The 22,231-nt window shown below is 43.2% G+C and overlaps 1 protein-coding gene across 2 annotated transcripts; it reads left to right on the forward strand.

The window, feature by feature from the left end:
- The first annotated feature begins 340 nt into the window (after positions 1-340).
- On the forward strand, positions 341-22,131 carry SRPK1 (SRSF protein kinase 1). 2 transcript variants are annotated; one of them, XM_068173214.1, is made up of 16 exons: positions 341-493; positions 579-639; positions 9,932-10,050; positions 10,924-11,032; positions 11,442-11,529; positions 11,691-11,778; positions 13,172-13,278; positions 13,933-14,098; positions 15,084-15,109; positions 15,604-15,817; positions 16,089-16,517; positions 17,909-18,009; positions 18,925-19,032; positions 20,298-20,367; positions 20,821-20,913; positions 21,786-22,131. In XM_068173214.1, exons 1-16 carry the CDS (start codon positions 481-483, stop codon positions 21,968-21,970), a joined length of 1,977 nt encoding a protein of 658 aa, XP_068029315.1. In that variant the 5' UTR covers positions 341-480; the 3' UTR covers positions 21,971-22,131. The 2 variants fall into 2 exon arrangements, with proteins under 2 accessions (XP_068029315.1, XP_068029316.1); XM_068173215.1 differs by lacking the exons at positions 341-493; positions 579-639 and adding an exon at positions 5,754-5,930.
- The last annotated feature ends 100 nt before the right edge of the window (positions 22,132-22,231 follow it).

Here is a 22,231-nt window from a genome sequence, read left to right on the forward strand (position 1 = left end):
GGGAAAAGGGCCGGCGTTCGCGTTCCGGGGGCAGGGGCGCGGGAGGCCAGCGCACGCCCCGAGCGGCGGCGGGCGCCGAACGGAGCGCGGAGCGCGCCCCGCGGCACTACCGGCACCACGGCCCGCCGCCGTTCGGCTCGGGGCGGCTCCCGCACAGCCCCGCGCGTGCGCCCCGCCCGCACCGCCGCCGGAGCCGCCGCTGCCGGAGCCGCCGCTGCCGGAGCCACCGCCGCCGGAGCCGCCGCTGCCGGAGCCACCGCCGCCGGAGCCGCCGCTGCTGCAGCCGCCGCTGCCGGAGCCGCCGCTGCTGCCGGAGCCGCCGCCGCTGCCGGAGCCGCAGCCAGAGCCGCGCAGGGCGGGCGGGGCAGGGGCGGCTCCGGGCCGGGAGGCGGCGGCTCCGCGCGGCTGAGGCGGCCGAGCCGCGCGTGCCCAGCCCGGCGGGCGCGGCGCAGGCGCCCGGGGCCGCCGGCGGTGGCGGCCATGGAGCGGAAAGGTGAGCGCGGCGCGGCCTCCATCGCCCCGCGGGGCCCCCGCAGGGCCCGCCGCCCTTCACGCCTCTCTCTCCTTCTCTCCCTCAGTGCTGGCGCTGCAGGCCCGGAAGAAGCGGACCAAAGCCAAGAAGGACAAGGCCCAGAGGAAGTGAGTGCGGCCGCGGCTCCCTTCAGGCGGTATCTCCCGCCGGCACCGCCGCCTCTTTGTTCCCCTGGCCCTCCCCGCGGGGAAGGGGCTGCCGGGCCCGGCGGCCCGGAGGGCGCTCGGGGCAGGGGAACGTGCGAGCCCCCGGGCCCGGGCAGGTTTTTAACCGGAGCTAACCGAGCGCACGTTTCGGGCAGAGCGGAGCCGGCGTGGCCCGGGGCGGCCGCTTTGCCGCCCAGCGCTGGCCGCCTCCCCTCGCCGGGTCCGGCCGCGGCTCCTTGGGCTGGACGGGGACCGGCAGGCTCTGCCTTCCCTGCTTCTCCCCGACAGCCGGCCGTGCAGTGGCGGCGGTGCTGAGGGACGGAGCTGCGGGTGGTGGTGTGCCCTCGCCGGCTCCCCTTGGCCGCGGGCTGTCTCCTGGAGGGAGATGGCAGCGTCCCCTCTCTGCAGTCCCCGGGGCCCTTCAGCAACTGCCGGCTTTAGGAACCAGCTTCTCTCGACTCTCTCCCCCCTCCTGACTCTCTTTCCTCCTGAGATTTTTTTTTTCTCGTCGAAAGAATGCCGTGATGTGTTGTTTACTTCGTTGTCTAACTTTTGATGCTCTCGTGTGGCTTCTCTCTCACCGCAGGAATGTCACGAGTCTTTATGTGTGGGGAACTTTTGGAGGCAGATGTAGAAATTAGAAGAACTCGAGTAAATACTAAACAATGGCTTTCAGCAGGCTGCACTAAGTGCCATGTTCAGTGCTGCTCATGGATTCCTTTCTACAGAAAGGTGATGCCAGTCCTAGAGCTGGTTCTGTATTCTCCATAAAATGCTGCTTATTTCTGTAAAATCTCTGCTGAAGTCAGGATGTTTTTTACTTGAAGGTGCCTAGGACCAAAGATAGTAAGGCTAAAGCTTTAGGGGTGGGAGTAGGAGGGTTTTTTTCTTTAGGCCTAGAGTAATGCTTTCTCAGCCACTTCCTCAGACACATCACAGGGATTTAAAGTATTTTTTTCTTGTTGCCTTCAGCCAAGAGGTTTTGAGATGGGGCTTTTGAAGAGTGCGGAGCCTTAACCAAAGTATTTGGGAGACGTGCATTATGGCTCCATGCTATTCCATATGTGTCCCTGGTATTCCTTGAAGGTAGCATTAGGATAATTTTTGAAATGCTCTCCCCCTTCTCTAATTTCTGTATGAATAATCCATTGTCTACTTCTATACATGTTATTTTTTTTTCTTTCTGTAGCTGCAGACCAGCAATACTGATTCTGCCAACAGAGGCCACAGGGCAGCTGGGAAGGCTCATTTCTGTGTAGATTTTGAGGTTGCTGAATGATAACTTTCAGAGCTGGCATGTTAGGGGTTTTTTGTAAATCTTTTTTTAACCACATGTTCAGGACAGGTTAAATGCACTGCCAGCTAGCTCTTGATTTTGCCACTAAGCTTGATTTGAGTGCAGAGCCATGTTATTTATCAAATGCTGTGCTTATATTCTTACACTTCAACTTATGCTTCAACTCTTTTCTCTGGTACCATAAGTTTATTAGATTGTATCTCAGAAATTAAAGAAACTTGCATGTGCTTTATGCTGTGCAATTAAGCGAACTCAGTGTCAGCCTCTAACTTTAGGTACAGTTCCACAACATTTATTCTATTTAAACACAAAGCTGCTCTAGTTAAATCTTCTAAAATAGGCTTAACTGGGTTGTTTCATGACTTTCCATAAAATCTATACTTGAAACCACATGCAATGTGCTTTTAATATCTGATGTTCCATGATAGTTTAGATAACACATACAATTTTTTTCTGTAAAATATTTTTTCTTTACACTTGCAGTAAAAAGCATGAAACAATGATTTTAAAAGGTACAGTTTAGTGTTCTGAATTATTATATAAAAATGCAGAGAATGTTCTGAAGGAAGTAAAAACAATTCAAAATATCTTTCATTTTAAAAATGAATTACAGCTGTTTTAAGTTTACCTATAAACCTAATATCATTAAAAACAGAACAAAAAATATTTGGAAAGGTTAAAAGAAACTGGAAAGTTACTTATTTTTTCATCATCCAGTAGTTCATGTTACTGTTTGCTTGGTTTAGACGAGACCAGTCTAAACTGATGATTTACAGAAACACCTTGTAAATCATAATTATGATTCCATGTATGGGCTTTTTTAATAGGAAACAAATATATATTTTTGAAATGAATATATATTTTTATAGGAATGTCAATCACGTCCTTAATTTTCTGCAAATTCAAGATGATCCTATTTCTTTCACTCCTCTCTGTCTTAAAAGTTTCATTTTATATCAGCGAAGTAGAGCATGCATTTATCCTAACACTCTCCTGTAGAAGGAGAGCAGGCAGAGGTTCTTGGAATTCTGAAGGTAAGATACCTGTAATTTCCATTGCCCTTGGGATTTTTTTCATTCAAATACAGAAGTGATTATCAAACCATGACAGGACACAGCTGAAATTTGCTGGTTTCCATAGAAATCCCTTGGTGTGTGATAGCTGGACTAGCAGACAGTTTGACAAACAGCTTGTTATGTGCTTGTGTGGAGGAGTGGGGATGGGAAGAAGGAAACTTGATTGCCTGTTATTTGTGTTTTAATACTTTTCTTATGTGAAAGCCAGTACTTATCTTCAAACTGAGCTCCCACAGATCTGCTAATCAAAAATATGTCTTGGTGCCTCTGAGTACTGGTATTTAAAAACTACATGTTTGACCATCTCCAGTCTTCTAAGTTCTTGACAGTGGTGTTCCTGCAGCTCTGGGATGGGTGCTCTATAGCAGCAAGTATTGTGGATTTGCCCTACTGGCAGAAAACACCAGTTATTTATTCAGAAAACTAGGGATGCAACAGTGATCGAGTTGCAATAATCACAAAATAACATGGATTGTACACTCATAAGTCCCCCACCATCGATGATTTATAATTCTCCCCAAAATAGTTGGGATTTCTTGAGCAGAAAGGCCGGCTCCATATGGGCAGGAAAACACTTTCAGCATGAATCCAGGTCTGAAATGATCAAAGTTGTGCGTAGTCAGTTACCATATTCATTGAGCATGAGCTTTGCCAGCAGATCTTCGTGTGAGCGCTCATTCTCACTAGATGTGCCTTAACATGAAATTACAGGCGCACTAGGAAATAGAAATGAGATGCAGCCTGCAAGCATTCTTCCTTAAAGAGACATTGTCTCCATGCACAGATGTGGAAATGGGAGAGGGATTTTTAGTTCCTGGCTTTTCACCGTGCCATATGGAGCTTCTTCTCAAATGAAAACACAGAATCCTTAGGTGAGATCCTGCTGGGTTGTGGAGCCCAGCAAATCATTGGCTGGATGGTAAAGGTGGAAAGAAGAGTCCTGGAGTGTTTGCAGTGCCTTTATCTGGTGCCTGCTAGGAGCAGATAAAGCTCCAGTGGGAGCTGGGTTCGTCATTCCTGCGTTCACTGAACTGAGTTTTGCTGGGGGGCGTTTCGTGTGTGTAATTAGAGCTCACCAATAAGGGGTGACACAGCTTATAAAGACTGTGTTGGAGGCTACTTAAAATTAGGAAAATATTTCCCTTCAGTTTCCTGCAGTTGGGCGTCATCTTTGCAAATTTCAAGGGAGAGGCAGACACAGAGAGAGGAGTAAGGAGAATATCTTTTTTTGTTAGTATGTATTTAAGGATGATGGGTGTGATAAAAGTGATTCGGCCTAAATGTAAATTGCCTTCCTTGCTTGAGGGTGGAAGGAGTCTGCTTTTGTATCTATTCAAGGCAAGTAGTTAGGTAGCATGGACAGTATTTCTGCTGTTTTAGGGACAAGGAATAATCTTTTCTGTCCATAGCAGAGTTTGGAAGTCACTCTTAATGCTCTTGAATAGGAAAACCAAACACCTCCTTTCAAGTGGTTTTTTTTTAATGTAAGTTATTGGAGTAAAGAAGACGTTCAGAGGTTGATGGTGAAGTTGAGTGTGGAGACTTGGCTGTGTGTCTGGTAATTTATAGAGGGTACCCTTCCTTCTCTGCAAATCTGTAAGAACCCACATTGTGTGGCTGATATTTCTTAATCATTTTTTGCCTTACTTTTTGTGTGTGGACCAGATAAGTGATTCCACTGAAAACTGGCAAGAGAATTCCACAGTGTTTTTCCAAATTGCTCTAACACCTTCTGTAAGGAGCAAGTGAGTGACTCAAATCTTAGTTCTTGCAAATAACTTCACCATCCCTGCTGTGCATTGCAGGGGTTGGGTGATATCTTCAGTGAACCGGGAGCAAAATCTTGTCTACAGTGGAAAATTTTGAATGTTTTTAGTTCCTTTTCTAATATGAAGAGGTTTGGCAATGCTAAACTAAAAGCATATTCAGACTTCTGTGAGCTTTTAAGGTGAAAATATTTCAAGACATACAACTGGATGAAGACAATTCTTTAAACCTCTTGCTTGCAGGGGCAGCATCAGTGTCTTACACTAATAAAGTGCTCCCTAGGAGAGAAATCTCTAAGTTGTTACTTGCTGTGTCACAGTGTTGGTGACTTGTTTCCCCTGTCACTTACATAAACCAGCAGGATAAACAGGCTCAGGAAATGACTGGGAATTGTACATTGTTGGAAGATGATGTTAAGTACCCGCTGCTGTGAAAAATACTCAGTCCAGCTTTTTAAAGAAGATTTGACTCCTTCTGCTTGTTTTGTCATTTTAAGCATAAAGGATAAGTTTTTCTTGTAACTCTGGAAGGGGAGGTGCAGAATTGCATCAGAAAATTTATTTTTCCTTTGAATGCTCTTTCCCTGCTGAGTGATTGTGCTGGAATTCCTCTATCAAAGGGGTTGCTCTGTCGACAATTACCATGATCCTTGTCTTCATCCCAGCTTTGAATCCACTGGGCTATTGAATAGGCAAATAAAACCGGCTGGTTCAGGAAGATGAAACAAAGTATCTGCCTGAATTTCTAATTTCATTAGAGGGAAGAAGAGGCGCGTAGACATCAAGAGGAGGGGATGAATCTTTATGATCACCCCCCTGACATGACTGAATTTGCAGGAAGATCAGCTGAGAGCAAGCCCCAGCCTTGCTGCACGGCCCTTCACCTGCAATGCAGTGCTGGGCAGCTGCAGCTGGGTGCTGGAGGCAAATCCCTCTTCTCCTTCACTCTTGCACAAAGCTGTGCTGCATTTGAGGAGAGCCAGCCCCTCTGCCTGCTGCTGATGTCCCCCTCCTTCCCCAGCACTGTGGTGTCTGACTTTTGATGGCTTTTTCGAAAACTATTGGGCTGTCTTCAGGAGTGTCTTTATCCATGGGAGGCCGTGCTTCTTGCAGGTAGGTTCCCCTCTCTAATTTTGTCTCGAGAATTTGCAGCTCTTCAGGGAATAAGGACTTTTGGGAGGGTCTCTCTAGATGTGGATTCACACGAATTCCATAGAAGACCTAGCATTTTGCCTTAGCTTTTCTGTTCCACATTGTTTTTCTTCAGTAAAATATTGCTATGTAGTTGTAGAGAGACCCTGCAGATCCAGTTCATTCTGATGATTAATTAGCACAATGAGAGAGCAAAAGGAAAAGGTGATCACGGTGTGCTTCTGTAGATCAGAGGTGGCTATAAAAGAAAAAAATACCCTAGAACACTTGGTTTTTAATGTGTAAACAATCATTTAGTATGGGATTTTTATATACTTTATCTGCATTTTGCAATTTTGACAACAGCTGTTTCAGCTGTCATCTCTAAATACTGGGCTTGGATTTTTCTGCTGTCTTTAACAGCCTTTTGTGCCTTTTAGAGTACGGTCTTTGTGAGCAAAGCAGACAGACGAGGCTTGTGCTTTTGTATATATTTTTTTCTTAGGTATTAATACATGTTCTGCAGTGAATAATTCTCTCTTAATCTCTGTCTTTGGCTGACATGGTCATTTCAGGGGAAGAACAGGGTGGTGTGTAATAACATCAAACAAATTTTCACAGGAAGGCAAAAGAATGAGGTGTATTTTGGAGGTGATTTCATAAAGGAAATAGCACTGTAGAGATGTGTGTGACCTGAATTCAGCTTTCTTACATTAGTTGGTATCATAGACTGTAATGTAGAAGTGAAATGCTTTTGGATCCCCATGAAAGACTCAGCTGCAGACTCCAGGGCGTGTCGTGTGTGAGACTGCCAGCAGCAGGATTAGTCAGCCCCTTAGGAGGGGCACAGAAAGCTTCCAGGAGAATGGGCTTTAGTGCTTCCAGTAACTTCTTCCTCGATGCATGGAATCGCTGTTATTGAGAAGCACTGGGACTGCAGAATGGCGTGATGTGCCTGTCTGCATCACTGCCACTTCAGGGGAATTTCCTTTAGAGTCCTTTTTAATCCCTTACATCCTGTGCAGTTAAAAAAGTGAAAATCCCAAAACTGCACTGGGGAGAATTGCTCTTTACTACTCATGATATGTGTGAGGTTCCTGGCTTAGAAATCTTTCTGTCCAGCTCCTGTTCTCTTTACCCTGTCTATAGGATTTGTTGTCTGTGAGCATCTAATCTCCCCTTCAGCCATTCTGTCTATGGCCATCTCTTGCCTTTGCTGCATGCTCTTAATTTGGGGATAATGTGTGACTTTATTTGTATCTCAATTGTCCCCAACGGAATGCAGCAATTTTAAAGAAGCTTTTTGACCTCTAAGACTTCCTGCACCCCCTACTGCAGATTTCTTTCTTCCTATCCCTGACTTATAATTCAGTGACTAAGAAGTCTAAATACTAAATATCTCAGGGCTGGATCAAGCTGCAGGGTTCTTAATAGAAGTCTCATTAGCTTGGCAGTCTTTGGTTTATGGTTTGAGACCACTAAGCTGTTCCTGAATTTAAAAAAATCAGCAGGACTCACTGACAGCAGACTGAAAGTGAATGTCTGGTGGTGGGCTGTGCCTGGAATGATCTTTGTAGCTCTTCCTTGTTTAAATGAACTTGAGTTGTGGATTTTAAGTGAAATTTAGTCATTATCAGATTGGAACGCAAGATTTCTCCCTTTGTATGATGTTTAGGATGGCTGTAGTTTGAACGTGTTAGCAGTGTGTTTAATGTGTGAAGTCTCAGCAGAGTGCATGTGTAGTAGGTCAGTGGTGAACATTCATTCTACTGTGTAACTATTCCAAATGAAAATAGTACATTTTTCCCATGGACTAAGATGAGTTAGTACGGCCCTGATAGGATTTTCAAGAGTCCAGCTCAGGACTAAGTTGTGAAAACTGCATCTGAGGGCCTGCCTGTGTTGCTGGCATGGCCACTGGGTGGGCAGTTCTTCCTTCTTGCAGCAAAATGAGCTGAATTTTAAAGAGGGTGCTGGAAGGCCCTGGTGTTGTCTGCTACTTCCCTGCAACAATAGCTTCAATACAAGAAACTTCCGCTAATTCACTGCCCAGAACGCTCTGTAAAGAACGTTATCTTGTGCTTGTGTCACTGCTGTGATGAAGTGTGCTGCCCACTTCTTTGGACAACTCCAGCTTTTTGGAATATCTCGTGCTTCTTAGGAGAGGAAACTTAATGTTGATATCTTGTGTACTTTGCCCTTAAATCCGGCCAAAGCAAGTGGTCTGTAGGCATTGTTTTCATTATGAATGTTTGCTTTGTGCAGAGGTATCTTGAATCTTTGTAGGCATTTAATTGTTCCCTGTAATGCTTTGTAAAGTAAATAAATTACCTGATTTTAGTGTTAGCCTTTCGTGAGCTGTTTGGCTGTGGTGAGTGTGATGCCATGAAAGAGCTGAGGTATGGGAGATGTTTTATTTGGGGAGCACAGCCTGAGTGTATGAGAGCATGGAGGTGGCCTTTGCTGACATGGCCTTCACAAACAAGAGCTCAGAGTAGCACATTTGATGGAAAGTTAAACACATAAAATGAACACTTCTATTTATGAATGTGGGAGTGAAAAACCTCCACCACCTTAGTGCCTGATTCCAATCCCTCTGCAATCACAAGCTCTCAGGAGGGTTTACTGAACATCTGCTCTGTGTCCTCCCACTTTCCATAGTTCAGACAGCTGTAATAAACTTTGGATCTTGAGTCAAGAGATGAACTAAAAATGCAGCCTGCCCCTTGAGAATAGGAGAAATAAATGTCAAGATTAGGGGCTCTAGTGTTCTAAAGTGTTAGAAGCAGAAAGACTTTTAAATATTCATTTGACCTTGAATGTGAAAAGAACAAAGGGCCACAAGTTCTAAAACACTGGTTAACCTTTTTTTTTCCAAAAAAGAATAAAAACTAATTGATGTTAGTCTTTAAAATAAAATTAATCAATATTTAAATTTTCAAGTTTTACCTAGGATAACAAATAAAATACAAATCTGCTTTAGAGAAGGGCAGAGAAGGGGTTGAGAGGCTAATATTTTGGTGGGATCACAAAGCTTTTAAATCTTATCTTGTTTGGACTTTGCTTGGTTCCACTATGAATGTGGATCTAGGGCATTAAGGTGAATTTCTCACTAGTATGCAAAAATTATTTCTGTCTACTTTTAGCTTAGGAATAAAAGCACTGCTGTGTGTTCTCTGTGAGATGTGCAGTGTGATCTGTGTGTGTGACATGCAGGGTGATCTCTGATATCTGTGTGTGTGACATGCAGGGTGATCCGTGTGTGTGTGACATGCAGGGTGATCTCTGATCTGTGTGTGTGTGACATGCAGGGTGATCTGTGTGTGTGACATGCAGGGTGATCTCTGATCTCTGTGTGTGTGACATGCAGGGTGATCTCTGATCTCTGTGTGTGACATGCAGGGTGATCTCTGATCTCTGTGTGTGACATGCAGGGTGATCTCTGATCTCTGTGTGTGACATGCAGTGTGATCTGTGTGTGTGACATGCAGTGTGATCTGTGTGTGTGACATGCAGTGTGATCTGTGTGTGTGACATGCAGGGTGATCTCTGTGTGTGTGACATGCAGGGTGATCTCTGATCTCTGTGTGTGACATGCAGGGTGATCTCTGATCTCTGTGTGTGACATGCAGGGTGATCTCTGATCAGTGTGTGTGTGACATGCAGGGTGATCTCTGATCAGTGTGTGTGTGACATGCAGGGTGATCTCTGATCTCTGTGTGTGACATGCAGGGTGATCTCTGATCTCTGTGTGTGTGACATGCAGGGTGATCTGTGTGTGTGACATGCAGGGTGATCTCTGATCTCTGTGTGTGTGACATGCAGGGTGATCTCTGATCTCTGTGTGTGACATGCAGGGTGATCTCTGATCTCTGTGTGTGATCTGTGTCAGACATGCAGTGTGATCTCTGATCTCTGTGTGTGTGACATGCAGGGTGATCTCTGATCTCTGTGTGTGTGACATGCAGGGTGATCTCTTTCAGACCTGACACCCAGCACCGGGGGCTTGCTGCTCATTCCGAGAGTGATCTTCCAGAGCAAGAGGAGGAAATCCTGGGATCAGATGATGATGAGCAAGAGGATCCAAATGATTACTGCAAAGGTGAGCACTTGCCTGTTTCAGATGCATGATTTTCAATGCAATCAAGGAATCCCCTCCATTTCCCATAGAGAATGAAAATAGACTCCCTCTTACATTAAGAGTACTTTGCATGATGATAATAACATTTTTCAAGCCAACATGAAATGGAGAAGGTGGTCTCCAAGTTTCCCTCTGCTTTCAGTTAAGATTTGAGTTGCAGAACTGTTTTTAATGCATAAATTTAAAGCTGTTAACTTTTCTTCTGTAACATAGGGCTTTCAATATTGATAAAAGAAAGTAGGCATTTACTTCTTTTTTTAATTTCATTGCAAAAGGGACACTTTCAAAACCTTTTAATATTCTTCAGTTTTCTTTTGAAGATCAGATCATTATCTTGATATCCATTCTTCAGAAAAATTTGTTTTTGAAATAGCTTTCCCCTGTTTCTCTGAGCAGAAACAAAATATAGAGCAAATGAAAGCACCAAATCACAATTTGTTCTCTTTGTTCTGTTTTCTGCCAGTTCCATCTTTGGCTTTTCATATTTTTGCTTCTGTGTTGGAATCCCCCTGCATCGTCAGTAGCTTCAGAGATACGAAGGGTGCAGAGGAGTCTTTCCTGTTTTCAGTGGCAGAGTGCCTTCCAGTCAGGAAAATTGCAGGGAGAACTGTTGGGATCTTGGTTGCAGCGCCTCTTTCACGTTCTAGGGTCAGAGCATACAAAAGCAATGCTGATATTTAGCTGGAAGATTCTGTTACCACCACAACCTGTGTTTTCCAAAGGTAGTCAGCCTAGCAGACTTCAGGTGTTTTCACTGGGGAAATATTTTGTGGTGCTGCAGTGATTGTGATGCTTGTTCCCCACTCCCGTTCTCTGGTTCTTGTGTTTTTCCAGGGGGTTACCACCTTGTGAAAATAGGAGATCTCTTCAATGGACGTTACCATGTGATTCGGAAGCTCGGATGGGGTCATTTCTCCACCGTGTGGCTGGCTTGGGACATTCAGTAAGTGCTCCTGTTCCAGCTGGTGTTCCTGCCAGGCATGCACAAACATGAGCAGAAAACATCCTTTTACTTTTAGATAAAAACACAAAGCATTAGCTGTCCACATCTTAGAACAGGAGTCTCTTTTGTTATTGTGCACGCAAGTGTGTGGGAGGGACTCAACAGGACAAAGTATATCTGTGGGAAGAGTTGTGTTCAGTCTCTGACCTATTATTTGATATTTTGAGAAATTACTAACATGAATCTTTTGCTAAAAAAAGACTCAAAGGCAGTCTTTGAGTGTTTAAACCTTATTTTTCCACGATGCGTGAAATAAACTCTGGCGTGCAAAAGAATTGGGAGATTCCTGGAGAATAAGTTCTTTCTGTAAGCATTAACAGCTCCCAATTTACTTACCATGTGTGCACAGAGGGAGGAGATTTGTGGCAATGAAGGTGGTGAAGAGTGCCGAGCACTACACAGAAACAGCACTGGATGAAATCAAATTGCTGAAATCGGTGAGTGCCTGAGTTGGGCTCAATTTTATTTTACTCTTTTTTTTTTCCATTTTGGGGAGTTTACATCTGTCACGTGCTTGATACTTCCAGATCATCAAGAATTTGTGTAGAAACCAAATAGTGCAGTGGATCTGACATCAAAATAACTTCTTTCTCTGCAGGTCCGTAACAGTGATCCAGATGATCCAAGCAAAGAGAGAGTTGTTCAGTTATTAGATGACTTCAAGATTTCAGGAGTGAATGGTTCCCGTATCCTTTTGTGGAATAAAAGCCAAGAATTGAAAAGATGGGAGTTTCTTGGGCAGCTGCCCTGCTTTGGCAAGCAATGCCCAGGCATCCCTTTCCCTGCCCAAGGAAACCTGCTGTAGGAGGATCTGCCTCCAAACTGCCTGCTGAGCTGAGATCCAGAGTGATGATTCAGTCTGGTGTCATTTGTGTCAGCACTGCTTGGTTGTGCTTTTAATGTTCTGCCACCAATTTGTGAATCAGGACCGAGTGGCTGGGTCAGAGGTACCTTCGAGGTAGGAGAGCCCATCTACCTCAACCCCTCCATTTTGCAAGCAGCCTGTTCAGAACCTGTTGTTTCAGTACAGCTGCACAGCATGTTAAAACCAGTAGCTGAAAATAGCAAATGAGCCATCTATAACTTGAAAATAAGCTTGGTTATCTAGTTATGGAAACATCTTGCTTTGTAATTTATCAGCATTGTTAGGATGTTTGCAGTGTGTTGCTTTGACAGTGGCCTGTAGTTGTGGGAGCAGCCTTCTCATAGGCAGTGATTTGTAGCAAGTGGTAATAATGGATCCTCAAAATTTGAAAGTGGGACTTTTGTGCTTTGTTTTCACTTCAAGATAAGTTAAATTTTATTTCTGTGAGAATTGCTGGGCTGCTTGAGAGAATTGAGCTGTAGATTATAAAAAAGTAGACCCATAATGCATTTTCTCTAGCTTTTTTTTCTGAGTAACTGTTGATTTGAGCTTATATTTCTTCCATTCTTGTGAAATGTGTACTTTCTGCCAGTGTAGATGAAAAGAAGCCTAATAAACTCATAGAAGTTTGGTTTCTAAAACAGGGGCACTGTACTGAATATGTCACTGGAGTGACTGTAGCTGTTGAGATCTTAGAGCTAAAAAGCAGATCATATAAATATAGTTGAAATCCAGGCTTGTCAAAAGTTTATTTTGCTGGTAAAGAGGCAAAGGAGGGCAGAGAAAGTGACTTTATTGCTCTGAAGATTACTTAAGAAATGAAAATTTTATTATCTTTACAGGTAATGCTGGTACAGAGAGATCTGGCATCAAGTTTTGCCTGGGGCAGAAGCGTAGGCTGTTCCAAAACTTACAGTGAATACTGATGTACATTTGTGCAACTGCCTCCCACTCAAAGCAGGAGGTTGCTACTGCTGCAGTGGGACCTTTGTGCAGCTCCATCCCTCTGTATTTTATTTTATTTTAGGTAATGGCACTGTTGTGTAGGATAAAATGATGCTGTTGAGGAAGGCAGCTTTTCCAAGCTGTATCAGAAAGATAAGGATTCTCTAACATGAAGTGCCCAACTGGTTTGGATTTTTTTGATCCTCAGTCCTGAGAATTTGGGGCTGCTTGGGTCTGGATGTCCAGGTTTTTCCTTGATTCAGTTTCAGATATCTGTATGGTGTTTGAAGTTCTAGGGCATCATCTCCTGAAGTGGATAATCAAGTCAAATTATCAGGGTCTTCCACTCCCTTGTGTCAAAAAAATCATCAAACAGGTAAGTTCCAGTTCTGACTGCACTCTTCCTCTTGACCCAGTTAAAAATCTTTCACTGATCTTTCTCAGATCCAAGGAAACAAAAGTGAAAAATCTGTGGTATGTCCTTCATGCAACAAAATATTCTTGGGTCAGTGCTTCTTTTCTCTACTGCAAGCCTCCTCTGCTGCAGGTAGTTGTTTTCTGACACTTAAACTGTGATGATTTTTGCTTTTAACCTCTTCTTACCTCAGTCATTCCTCATAAGTGAAGCATTTTTTTAAAGCTGTCACAGTAAGCACAGTGCTCTATGATGGGAAGAGCAGGAGAAACTGGTTCTCCTTACAGGGTGGTAGCCTAAGAAGAAACACCTTTCTGCATGGGAGGTGCAGGGGAGGAGGAAAGTGTGATTTTAGTGTAGAGTATTAAAATTGGGTTTTCACCTGTGGTTAGTTATGAGGGTAAATAGAGTATTTTTAAATGGTAGCTAAAATCTGTATGCAAATCTGTTATTGTGGAACTGGCCCATAACCAGTAATTACACCAGCTCTGACCTGGAGTATTCTCAAACACACAAACCCTTTCAGCTTCATTTGCCATCCTAGGCACTTGTGCATTTTCACTTTGCTCTCAATTAGATTGTATAATGGCTGACTTCCTTCTCCCTTGCCTGCAGGTTCTTCAGGGTCTGGATTACTTGCATACAAAATGTAGAATCATCCACACAGATATAAAGCCTGAGAACATCCTGCTGTGTGTGAATGACCAGTACATTCGCAGGCTGGCTGCAGAGGCAACAGAGTGGCAGAGATCTGGGGCTCCCCCACCTTCTGGCTCTGCAGGTGATTTTTTTTTTCCCTTTTTTTTTCCCTGAAAATTGATGCTGTTTCTCCCACATACCCCCAAATCATCACTAAGGTAAACTTCCTGAGTACAGTGGAACAATAATGCAAGTAACCTTTGAAAACCTGAGTGTAAATTGGGAAAATAGTCATACTTTGTAACTCAGATGATGGGGAAGGCAGTTTGTGTCAGAAAACAAGAGGGAGGACAAATGCACACTGGAGCCTGCTTTTAACAACAGCTAATCTGGCACTGGTGAAGTCAGTCTTCTATAGCACAATGTTGATGCACTCAATACGGAACTGGTGTAAAAATGTGGCAGAATTCTCACATTTCCTTCAAAAGTTTATTACCTTGCATTGCATGATGCTGGAAATGCATTTGATGAGAGTTTCAATAAGATGAGTTACCTGTTGTCAGTTTGCAGAAACCTGGAAAACTCTAACAAAACCAGCTTCCTTGACATGCAAACATCCTTAAAGATCTGAGGGCAAATTCTCTTGCGTTCCTCCTCAAAATATAAATCTGTAGTTGTGTGTACTTTTCAAAAACCACTGCAGTGTGTATTGGAAGGCTCTGTCAGTCATAGTCTTACAACACCAACACTGAGCTGAACTGATCACAGCATAGCTTAGCTTAGGGAAGCTCCCTGAAGTTTGGTATTTTAATGCTTTGATTTGCATTTTCATTTGGGTAGGATGCATAATACATGCAGTAAATGAAGCTACGTGGCAGGAAGTCTTTGATATCAGTCAAGCAAGTCTCCTGTCTGAAACTTGAATTATGCATTTGCTCATTTGATGGTTTTATCTTTTTTTTTTTTGTTGTGTTTTTGTAGAGAAATGAGCCTTCAAAATCACATTTGCTGATATTATTAAAATGTTGTTATCACATCACTTAGGAAAAATGCACCTTAACATCAGAATGCAGGTGCAGTTGTTGAGTATAGCCATACTGATTTACTGATCTTCCTTTCCCTTTCAGTGAGCACTGCACCACAGCCAAAACCAGTAAGTGTAACAGCTTTCACCTGTAAGTATGCATCTACTGATAGCATCTCCTGCATTGTTTCATAATCCAGTCTGCATTAAGAGAGAGCAGTCTCATATCAGAAGGAAGAAGTGTGATTTGTGTTTGGCATAGGCATCAGGTTCAATGTTGTCTTGGACTTGTAAATGGTATTAGCTCATTTATCACCAGAACAAGGAGTTCTTGTGGCGACCTCAAGGTCTGTTGGGAATGTGAGTGTTCTGTGGAGTCTGAGATCTCTCTCACTTGGAGAATAATGTAGGTTTTTGAGGTCAGGGCAAAAGTGTACTGACTAGGGCCATAGACAAGTGGTTCAAAACCCAGAATAGCTGCTTTTTATCTGGGAGAGGAGCTGTCTCCATCATTTTCATCACAGACTGTTTCCTCAGCTCTAAGGTAAATTAAACCTTGGTGCATTTTAAATTGATTGAAGTATAAAATGTTAAGTCAAATTTCTCTGCTTGCTTCTGCGTAGGCTGACAAAATGTCAAAGAATAAGAAAAAGAAGTTGAAAAAGAAGCAGAAAAGACAGGCTGAGTTGTTGGAGAAGCGAATGCAGGAGATAGAGGAAATGGAGAAGGAAGCAAACCCTGAGCAGACACAGCCTGAGGAGGAGGAAGAAGCTCAGACCCCTTTGGAAATGCTCATAAAAGTCAGTCCATCAGAGGAAAATACCAGCAAAAAGCCAGGTGTGGACCTAAAGCATTGCCAACGTGGCATGGACAATGTTGTTTCATGAGTGTGAGAAGGGTGTACCTTTAGCAGAGGTGGCTGCTGTCATTTCACCTGTTTGCATTGCTTTCTGTCCTTGTGATGGGGCTGGGAAATCTCCTGTTACAATCTGAGGGAATGGCTGTGTTCAGTTACATTTACAGTACTCCCTACCCCTCAGGCTGCCCTTGAACATCTCTCAGCTATTTATTCAGACACATTCTACATTCTCATTTTCCCCTCTTGCAGCACAAGCCCTTGGACAGGAGGGATCTAATCTCATGGAAAGCAGCGTGGAAAAGCGTGCAGGAGAAATCAACTGCAACGGAGTGATCCCGATGACAGACTTGACAGACTCTGGGAACGAGGGGTCTGTGCGACTCGAGGACGACCTCCACAACGCCAATGACTGTGGCAACCACCCTCACACACAGAAGACTGAGAACTTGCACGGCTGTAATTACAGTCAGCACAACAGTGACTCAGAGATCAGGCCCCAGGAAGCAATGTTGGACTTGTTTGTGCCCTTGGTCCCAGAGGATTCCATGGTGTGCCAGCCCATACCCAACCAAGAGCAGGCGTTCAGCGAGCAGGAGATCAACAATTTTCAGGAAAGCATCAGGACAGAGACCCCTTCAGAGGATGAGAATGAGAATAACAGCCCGACAGACAACAAAGGTATAAGAGGAACCTTGTAAGAAAGGGCTCCTTGATGTGGGAGATTTCTTTACAATGAGCATTTTGTAGGCTGAAGTGATCAGAACCACCTGTTTGAGAGTTTTCCTGCCAGGAGTAATTAACCTGATTATCATACTCCAAGATGTTTGCTGTTTGTAGGTGCTGGTTGTAGTTGTGCCTCAGTTTTGACTTTTGAGTGCATAAACATTCCTACTTTTTAAAAACACCTATGTCTTTGGTTTTCAGTGGAGGAACATTTCCTCCTTAGAATCATGTGCTGCTAATGAAAATCACATTAGCAGATTGTCACTTGCTATTAAATTAAGGAGTAGGTATGTTCAGTGTGTTCTGACAGTTTGGTTCTTAATATGGAGCAAAGGTAACTTCTCTCTATTATTCAAGATGGGTAAATGTTTTCCCAGAAAATGCAGCCTGAAACAAAGCTTATACAGGGTAGGGAAAGAAACCAAATTTCTTTAATGCTTTTTTAATTTAAATATGATTTTCTTCAGAGTGGAAAAATTGTGTCTTCAAACACATTCCAGGTGTGTATGTGTTAAAAAGATGAATTGGTAAAACTGTCCATTTTTGCATCTTTGTGTCCTTGCCAGGTGATATATATCTGCTTGGAGGAGGAGGGTAAAACTACCATTTGTACTTACTAAAAAAAAAAAAGTATTCTAGCATTTTCTTGCCCAGCGTACCACTAGGGGAGTTACATGGATGAAAAGCAACAAGAGAAGTTTAAATTTTGAAACTTGAACTGCACTTTGCTGAATGCCTCTGCTGGATTACTGACATCTTTTGCTTCTCCCAAGCAAAAGACCTCTCCCAAATTTACAGCTTCAAACTCTCCCAAATTTTTGGTTCAGAGGTACAGCTGGGTGTCATTTAGTGACTTAATACTTTTGCTCTCCATCGTGTCATTCAATTTTCCCAGTATATCCTTTAGCTCTTGTAATTGTGTTGCAGCAGTGAGTGAGGGACATTTCACAAAGATGCTGTAACATGGGGACCCTTCCTTCAAAGATTTAGGAAGGTTTAAGGGGGTTGTAAGGTTTGTTTTGTTTCTGGCAATGCCCTTATTTCAACAGGGTTTGGTTTTGGTTTTTTTTTTCTTTTTTAATACAGACAGGCTGTGCAAAAAATGCTGGGAAATAGTCACTGTTGCATATGCTCATTTATCCTTCTGCTTAATGACACCAGTTGGGTCTTAATGATGCTGTTGATAGTGCAGAGTGATGCTCATTTTTATACCCAAGCATCAGGGAGGGAACAGTTCTGATCCATCAGAAAAACTTCCTGGCTGGGGAGAGGTTGATAGGATTTGGGTGACAGATGGTGACACTGCCTATGTAGCTTTAATCAGCTGTTGTACACATTGCCTCTAGGAAAATCAGCTGCTGGGAATTTCCTTCTTAATCCTCTTGAGCCCAAGAATGCAGATAAGCTCAAAGTGAAGATAGCTGACCTAGGAAACGCCTGCTGGGTGGTAAGTTTGGTCTTTTCACATTGACTTTTTAAAGCTGCAGATTCAGTCAGTTTGCCAAGATGGAAAATAATCTGTAAAACACATCCTTAAACCTGGCTGTGAAAGCAGTGACAGTTTGAAACTATGCCAGAAAAAAGAGGGGAAGCAGAGACCCAAGTGGTTCTCTAAACACAAGATTTCAGTCCATGCTTTGGGTGCCTCATTGCCATTTGATTACTTCTTACAGGGCTGTGAGCCATGTCACACACAGAGTGTAGAAATCTGCTGTGTGAAACTGCTGAAGGAGTTTCTCAGTCTCCAGGAGAGCCTACGAAGTAGCAAACAATTGCTCTGACATGCTGGTTCTGTAGCTTGTCAGACCATTGCAGTGCCTTCCCAAGCACATGAAAGAGACTCGCACCATAAAAATCCCTAGTTTTATTCTTTGATGGTTGTGCTGTGCTTCTTTGAAATGTTTGACATTTCAAATAGAAGATATATCTCTTTTTACTTGGCTTCTAAAATAGCAAATCACTTCAGATCTGTTGGGAGAGATGAGTCTCAAGTGACAATTGCAGTCAGGCTTGCAGTGCCTGGCAAGGTGATTTCTCACATTGGTGTTGCTTATCTGCTTTAAGGTAGCAGGACCATGGCCTGTCTGCCAGGACTGGGTAGGAGATGCTGCAGAGTCTTCATTTATTCTGGTTTTGTGGCTTGCTTGCCTCTGAATTGCTGGACTGTTTCACTTGAGGAGGAATATCTCATTTACAGCATTTAAACAGCACTTACAGGAATATAAGGAAATAGTTAATGAGGATGTAAAATGCAGCTGAAATGTAATGGTAATGAGCTTTCATCTACTCCAGCCTTCCAGGTTGTTGATTTCCCTCTTCTAAGCAGTCTTGAGCTGTTTAGTAAAACATTTCTTCTCTTTAGCACAAGCATTTCACTGAAGACATCCAGACAAGGCAGTACCGCTCCCTGGAGGTGTTGATAGGGTCAGGGTACAACACCCCTGCTGACATCTGGAGCACAGCCTGCATGGTGAGTTCTGCCAGCTGGGGACATTCCTCCTCTGTGCTCTGTCTCTGAGCTGCTGAGGGACTGGCAAAAATCCCTTACAAGTGTTCAGTCAACTTCCAGACTTGCTGAATAATAGGTTTCCACACCGGAGTTGTGTTGTAAATTTATCTTTTTTTCTCCACATGTGGCTTTTCTTTTGAAGGTTTTGTTGTCCAGCATCAGCAGATTTGAAATATGATTTTACTTTGCCATTGTGTTTTCTGGAAAAAACAGGACAACCAGGCAATTCTGAACACAATGTCTTTTTATATTAAAAAAAAAAAAAGCCTTTCTGCTGCACTGTTTCACAAGTGCCTTCAGTATAATTTCTAATTTTAATAATCCTCTACAGGTTTGGAATTGATGTTTAGTCTGAGTAATGCTGAGATGAGGCCGAAGCTGTTCCTTTTACAGCTGGCAAATGTAGAATATGACAATGAAAAAAATCAGTCAAGCCAGTTACTGCATGTGCCTCTTCAGTGTCTTCAACAAATCAAAGCTTGGGTTTTATAATTTAAGCTTGGAAAATTTGACATTTTTGCTGTCTTGGAAAACAAGCTGGGATTCTGATGAATGTGGTAAAAGAAAATGCAGAAGGGTCATGTTTTCTCTGCAGAGCATGTGGCCTGAATTACACAGTGTGCCTGATTCCATTGTTTGGCACCAGCAGTTCTTAAAAAAACTGAGAATAAAGAAGGTCAGGGGCAGTGTTCTGAGTACAAGTGAATGTGTTACAGAATTTAGGAGTGGTGAGGTGAAATGAGTGCAGACGTTTTTCTCATTTAAAACGTGTTTTCATCTCTACAGACAGATGTTCAGAGATTAACTGTTTGAAAAGCATGGGAAAGCTAGGGAGAGGGAATAATCCCAAAAAAACCCAAGCAAAACAAAGCAAACTAAAAATAACCAACCCCAGAAACTATAGTTTGGACGTGGTGTTAATTTTTGCAGAACTCTGAGGAGGAAGAAGAAAGGCTAAGCATGTGAAATACCTTAACTTTGTGGTTAACTGGTGGCCAGAATTCATCCCAGGTGTGCCTGTGATGCTTTTAATGCAGTTTTTAAAGCAAAGTCCCTGCTCATTCGAGGCTGTAATGGAGTATTTGGGATTATAGCTGGTTACTGCAGTTTTGCACTTTTTCTTTCCCACTGCTTTGCTTCTGGCTCACAGAGATTTGCAGAGTCAACCTGCAGCACATCTTACAGTGTTTTGAAGTGATTTAATGTGCTCGTTTCTGTTTGTTTAGGCCTTTGAGTTGGCAACAGGGGACTATCTGTTCGAGCCTCACTCTGGGGAAGATTACTCACGAGATGAAGGTTTGTTTGTCTCAGTTTTTCCTTTTTAAAGTGGGACTTGAAATCCAATGGTTGCCTCTTCAAAACGAGCCTCATCTTACAAATCAGCAATGCAAAAGCTCCTTGCAAAAAGATTATTTACCCAGATCAGCAGCCACTGTGCTCAAGCCTCTTCAGTAAAACACTGTGCAATGAAGTCCGTGCTCCTGTTCTGGTGTTTTGCATTCCTCTTGCTGCTGGATTCTCTACCTTGTGTCTTAAACTGACTGTGCCTCAAATTGCCCTATTTGTTTTCCCCTTGCTCCTTGTCTTTGTTGTTGTTTGGTGTAACCTGGTTTCAGGTGGGTCTCCAAAGTAAGTTTTAAGGGACTGTGTCTTTATCCTTATATCCCAGAGCATGAAACTAGCATAGAGAGGTTTTGTGTGGATGAATCTCATTGTCTTTTTGGGTTTTTTTTTATTTTTCATATGCAGATCATATTGCATTGATCATAGAACTTCTGGGGAAAATACCTCGCAAGCTCATTTTGGCAGGAAAATATTCCAAGGAGTTTTTCACCAAAAAAGGTAAAAGGAAACAAAGCAAATACCACTTTATCCCCTCAGCCCTTGCCCACATACACAGGAGTGTCTTGCTGGAAATGCCTGTTAGAAATAGATGCCAGCAAAGATGGCATCTTTAAGTCTTTCCTTTGTTTCATGAAATGCTTTATCAGTAAAACTATAGCTAAATGTAAGGCACTCTTGTCTTACTCCTAAAAGCATCCTACAGCATCTTGGTGTAGATCAAATGCAGCAGGTAGAAAAACAGCACAGTAGATGTTTTGTCAAATTTGATGTGGTTTTATTTAGCTGATCTCTGTCAGCTAGAGGTGGGAAGTCAGTTTTGAAGGCTTTTCTAGACAGCTTGACTCCATTTCTGGCATGCCTGGCATCATGAACCATGTTGCTCAGAGCACAGGACATTATCATAAAGTCCTGAGTACCCCAGAAATGTATTTAGTCAAAAAAAACAGGTTTTGACCTAGTTTAATAATTCTTTTTGTAAAAGCAAGCCCTTCTTTATTAGTAGTATATTGCTTTCTCAAACAGTGTTCCATGCATTGCATGTATCCCAGAGTCAGTGGCACAGTTTATCTGTCATGTCAAGCAGCATAATTGGTGATTGAATGAAGTTAGTATTTGCTGATAGGGGATCTGAAATAGCAGGAGGTGAAAAAAGACCCCTTTGAGGAAGTACATTTCTACAAGAGGCTTCTAAAGCAGATAGGAAAGGGTGTTTGATATAATTGACTTCTCTCTTCAGCATGCCCCTAGCAGTTTGTGTTCCCTTAGAACAGTCCCTGAGTTCACTCTGTCATGTTTAGCTGTTTAGCCAATTTTACTGAGCTGCTCTGTTCCTGTATCTTGCACTTAAACCATTTGTCTTGGGTTTTCAGGTGATCTGAAGCACATCACCAAACTGAAGCCCTGGGGCCTTTTTGAAGTGTTGGTGGAAAAATACGAGTGGGCCCAAGATGAGGCAGCTGCATTCACAGACTTCTTACTCCCTATGCTGGAGCTGATCCCAGAGAAACGAGCTACAGCAGCAGAATGTCTCAGGCACCCCTGGCTTAACTCCTAGAAGCTTCCAAGCAATGCCACAACGTTACACTCTGGTTTACAGCATAGCCTACACACCCAGCTGCCCTTTCCCAGATCCATTTTTCTCCTTGCTCACTTTCAGTGTGGAGTTCTTCCTTCAAGGCTTCCAAGATTTTAGATAAATCTAACCTGTTCTGCTGAGCTTGTTTGTGTGACTTAATGGGGACTCTCCTCAGCCAGTGGGCATCATCTGTGATTTTGCCTTGATTGGGCTTCACCAAAGACTAATTGACTAGAATAA

The sequence above is a fragment of the Anomalospiza imberbis genome, chromosome 26 (assembly GCF_031753505.1).
Source record: "Anomalospiza imberbis isolate Cuckoo-Finch-1a 21T00152 chromosome 26, ASM3175350v1, whole genome shotgun sequence".
Classification (NCBI taxonomy): domain Eukaryota; kingdom Metazoa; phylum Chordata; class Aves; order Passeriformes; family Viduidae; genus Anomalospiza; species Anomalospiza imberbis.

Bases quoted from the DNA above. Each gene is read 5' to 3' on its own strand.
- SRPK1 (XM_068173214.1), top strand. The intron at 11,033-11,441 runs GTAAGTGCTCCT...ATGTGTGCACAG, and splicing joins TGGCTGGCTTGGGACATTCA to AGGGAGGAGATTTGTGGCAA. The intron at 19,033-20,297 runs GTGAGTTCTGCC...CTGTTTGTTTAG, and splicing joins TCTGGAGCACAGCCTGCATG to GCCTTTGAGTTGGCAACAGG.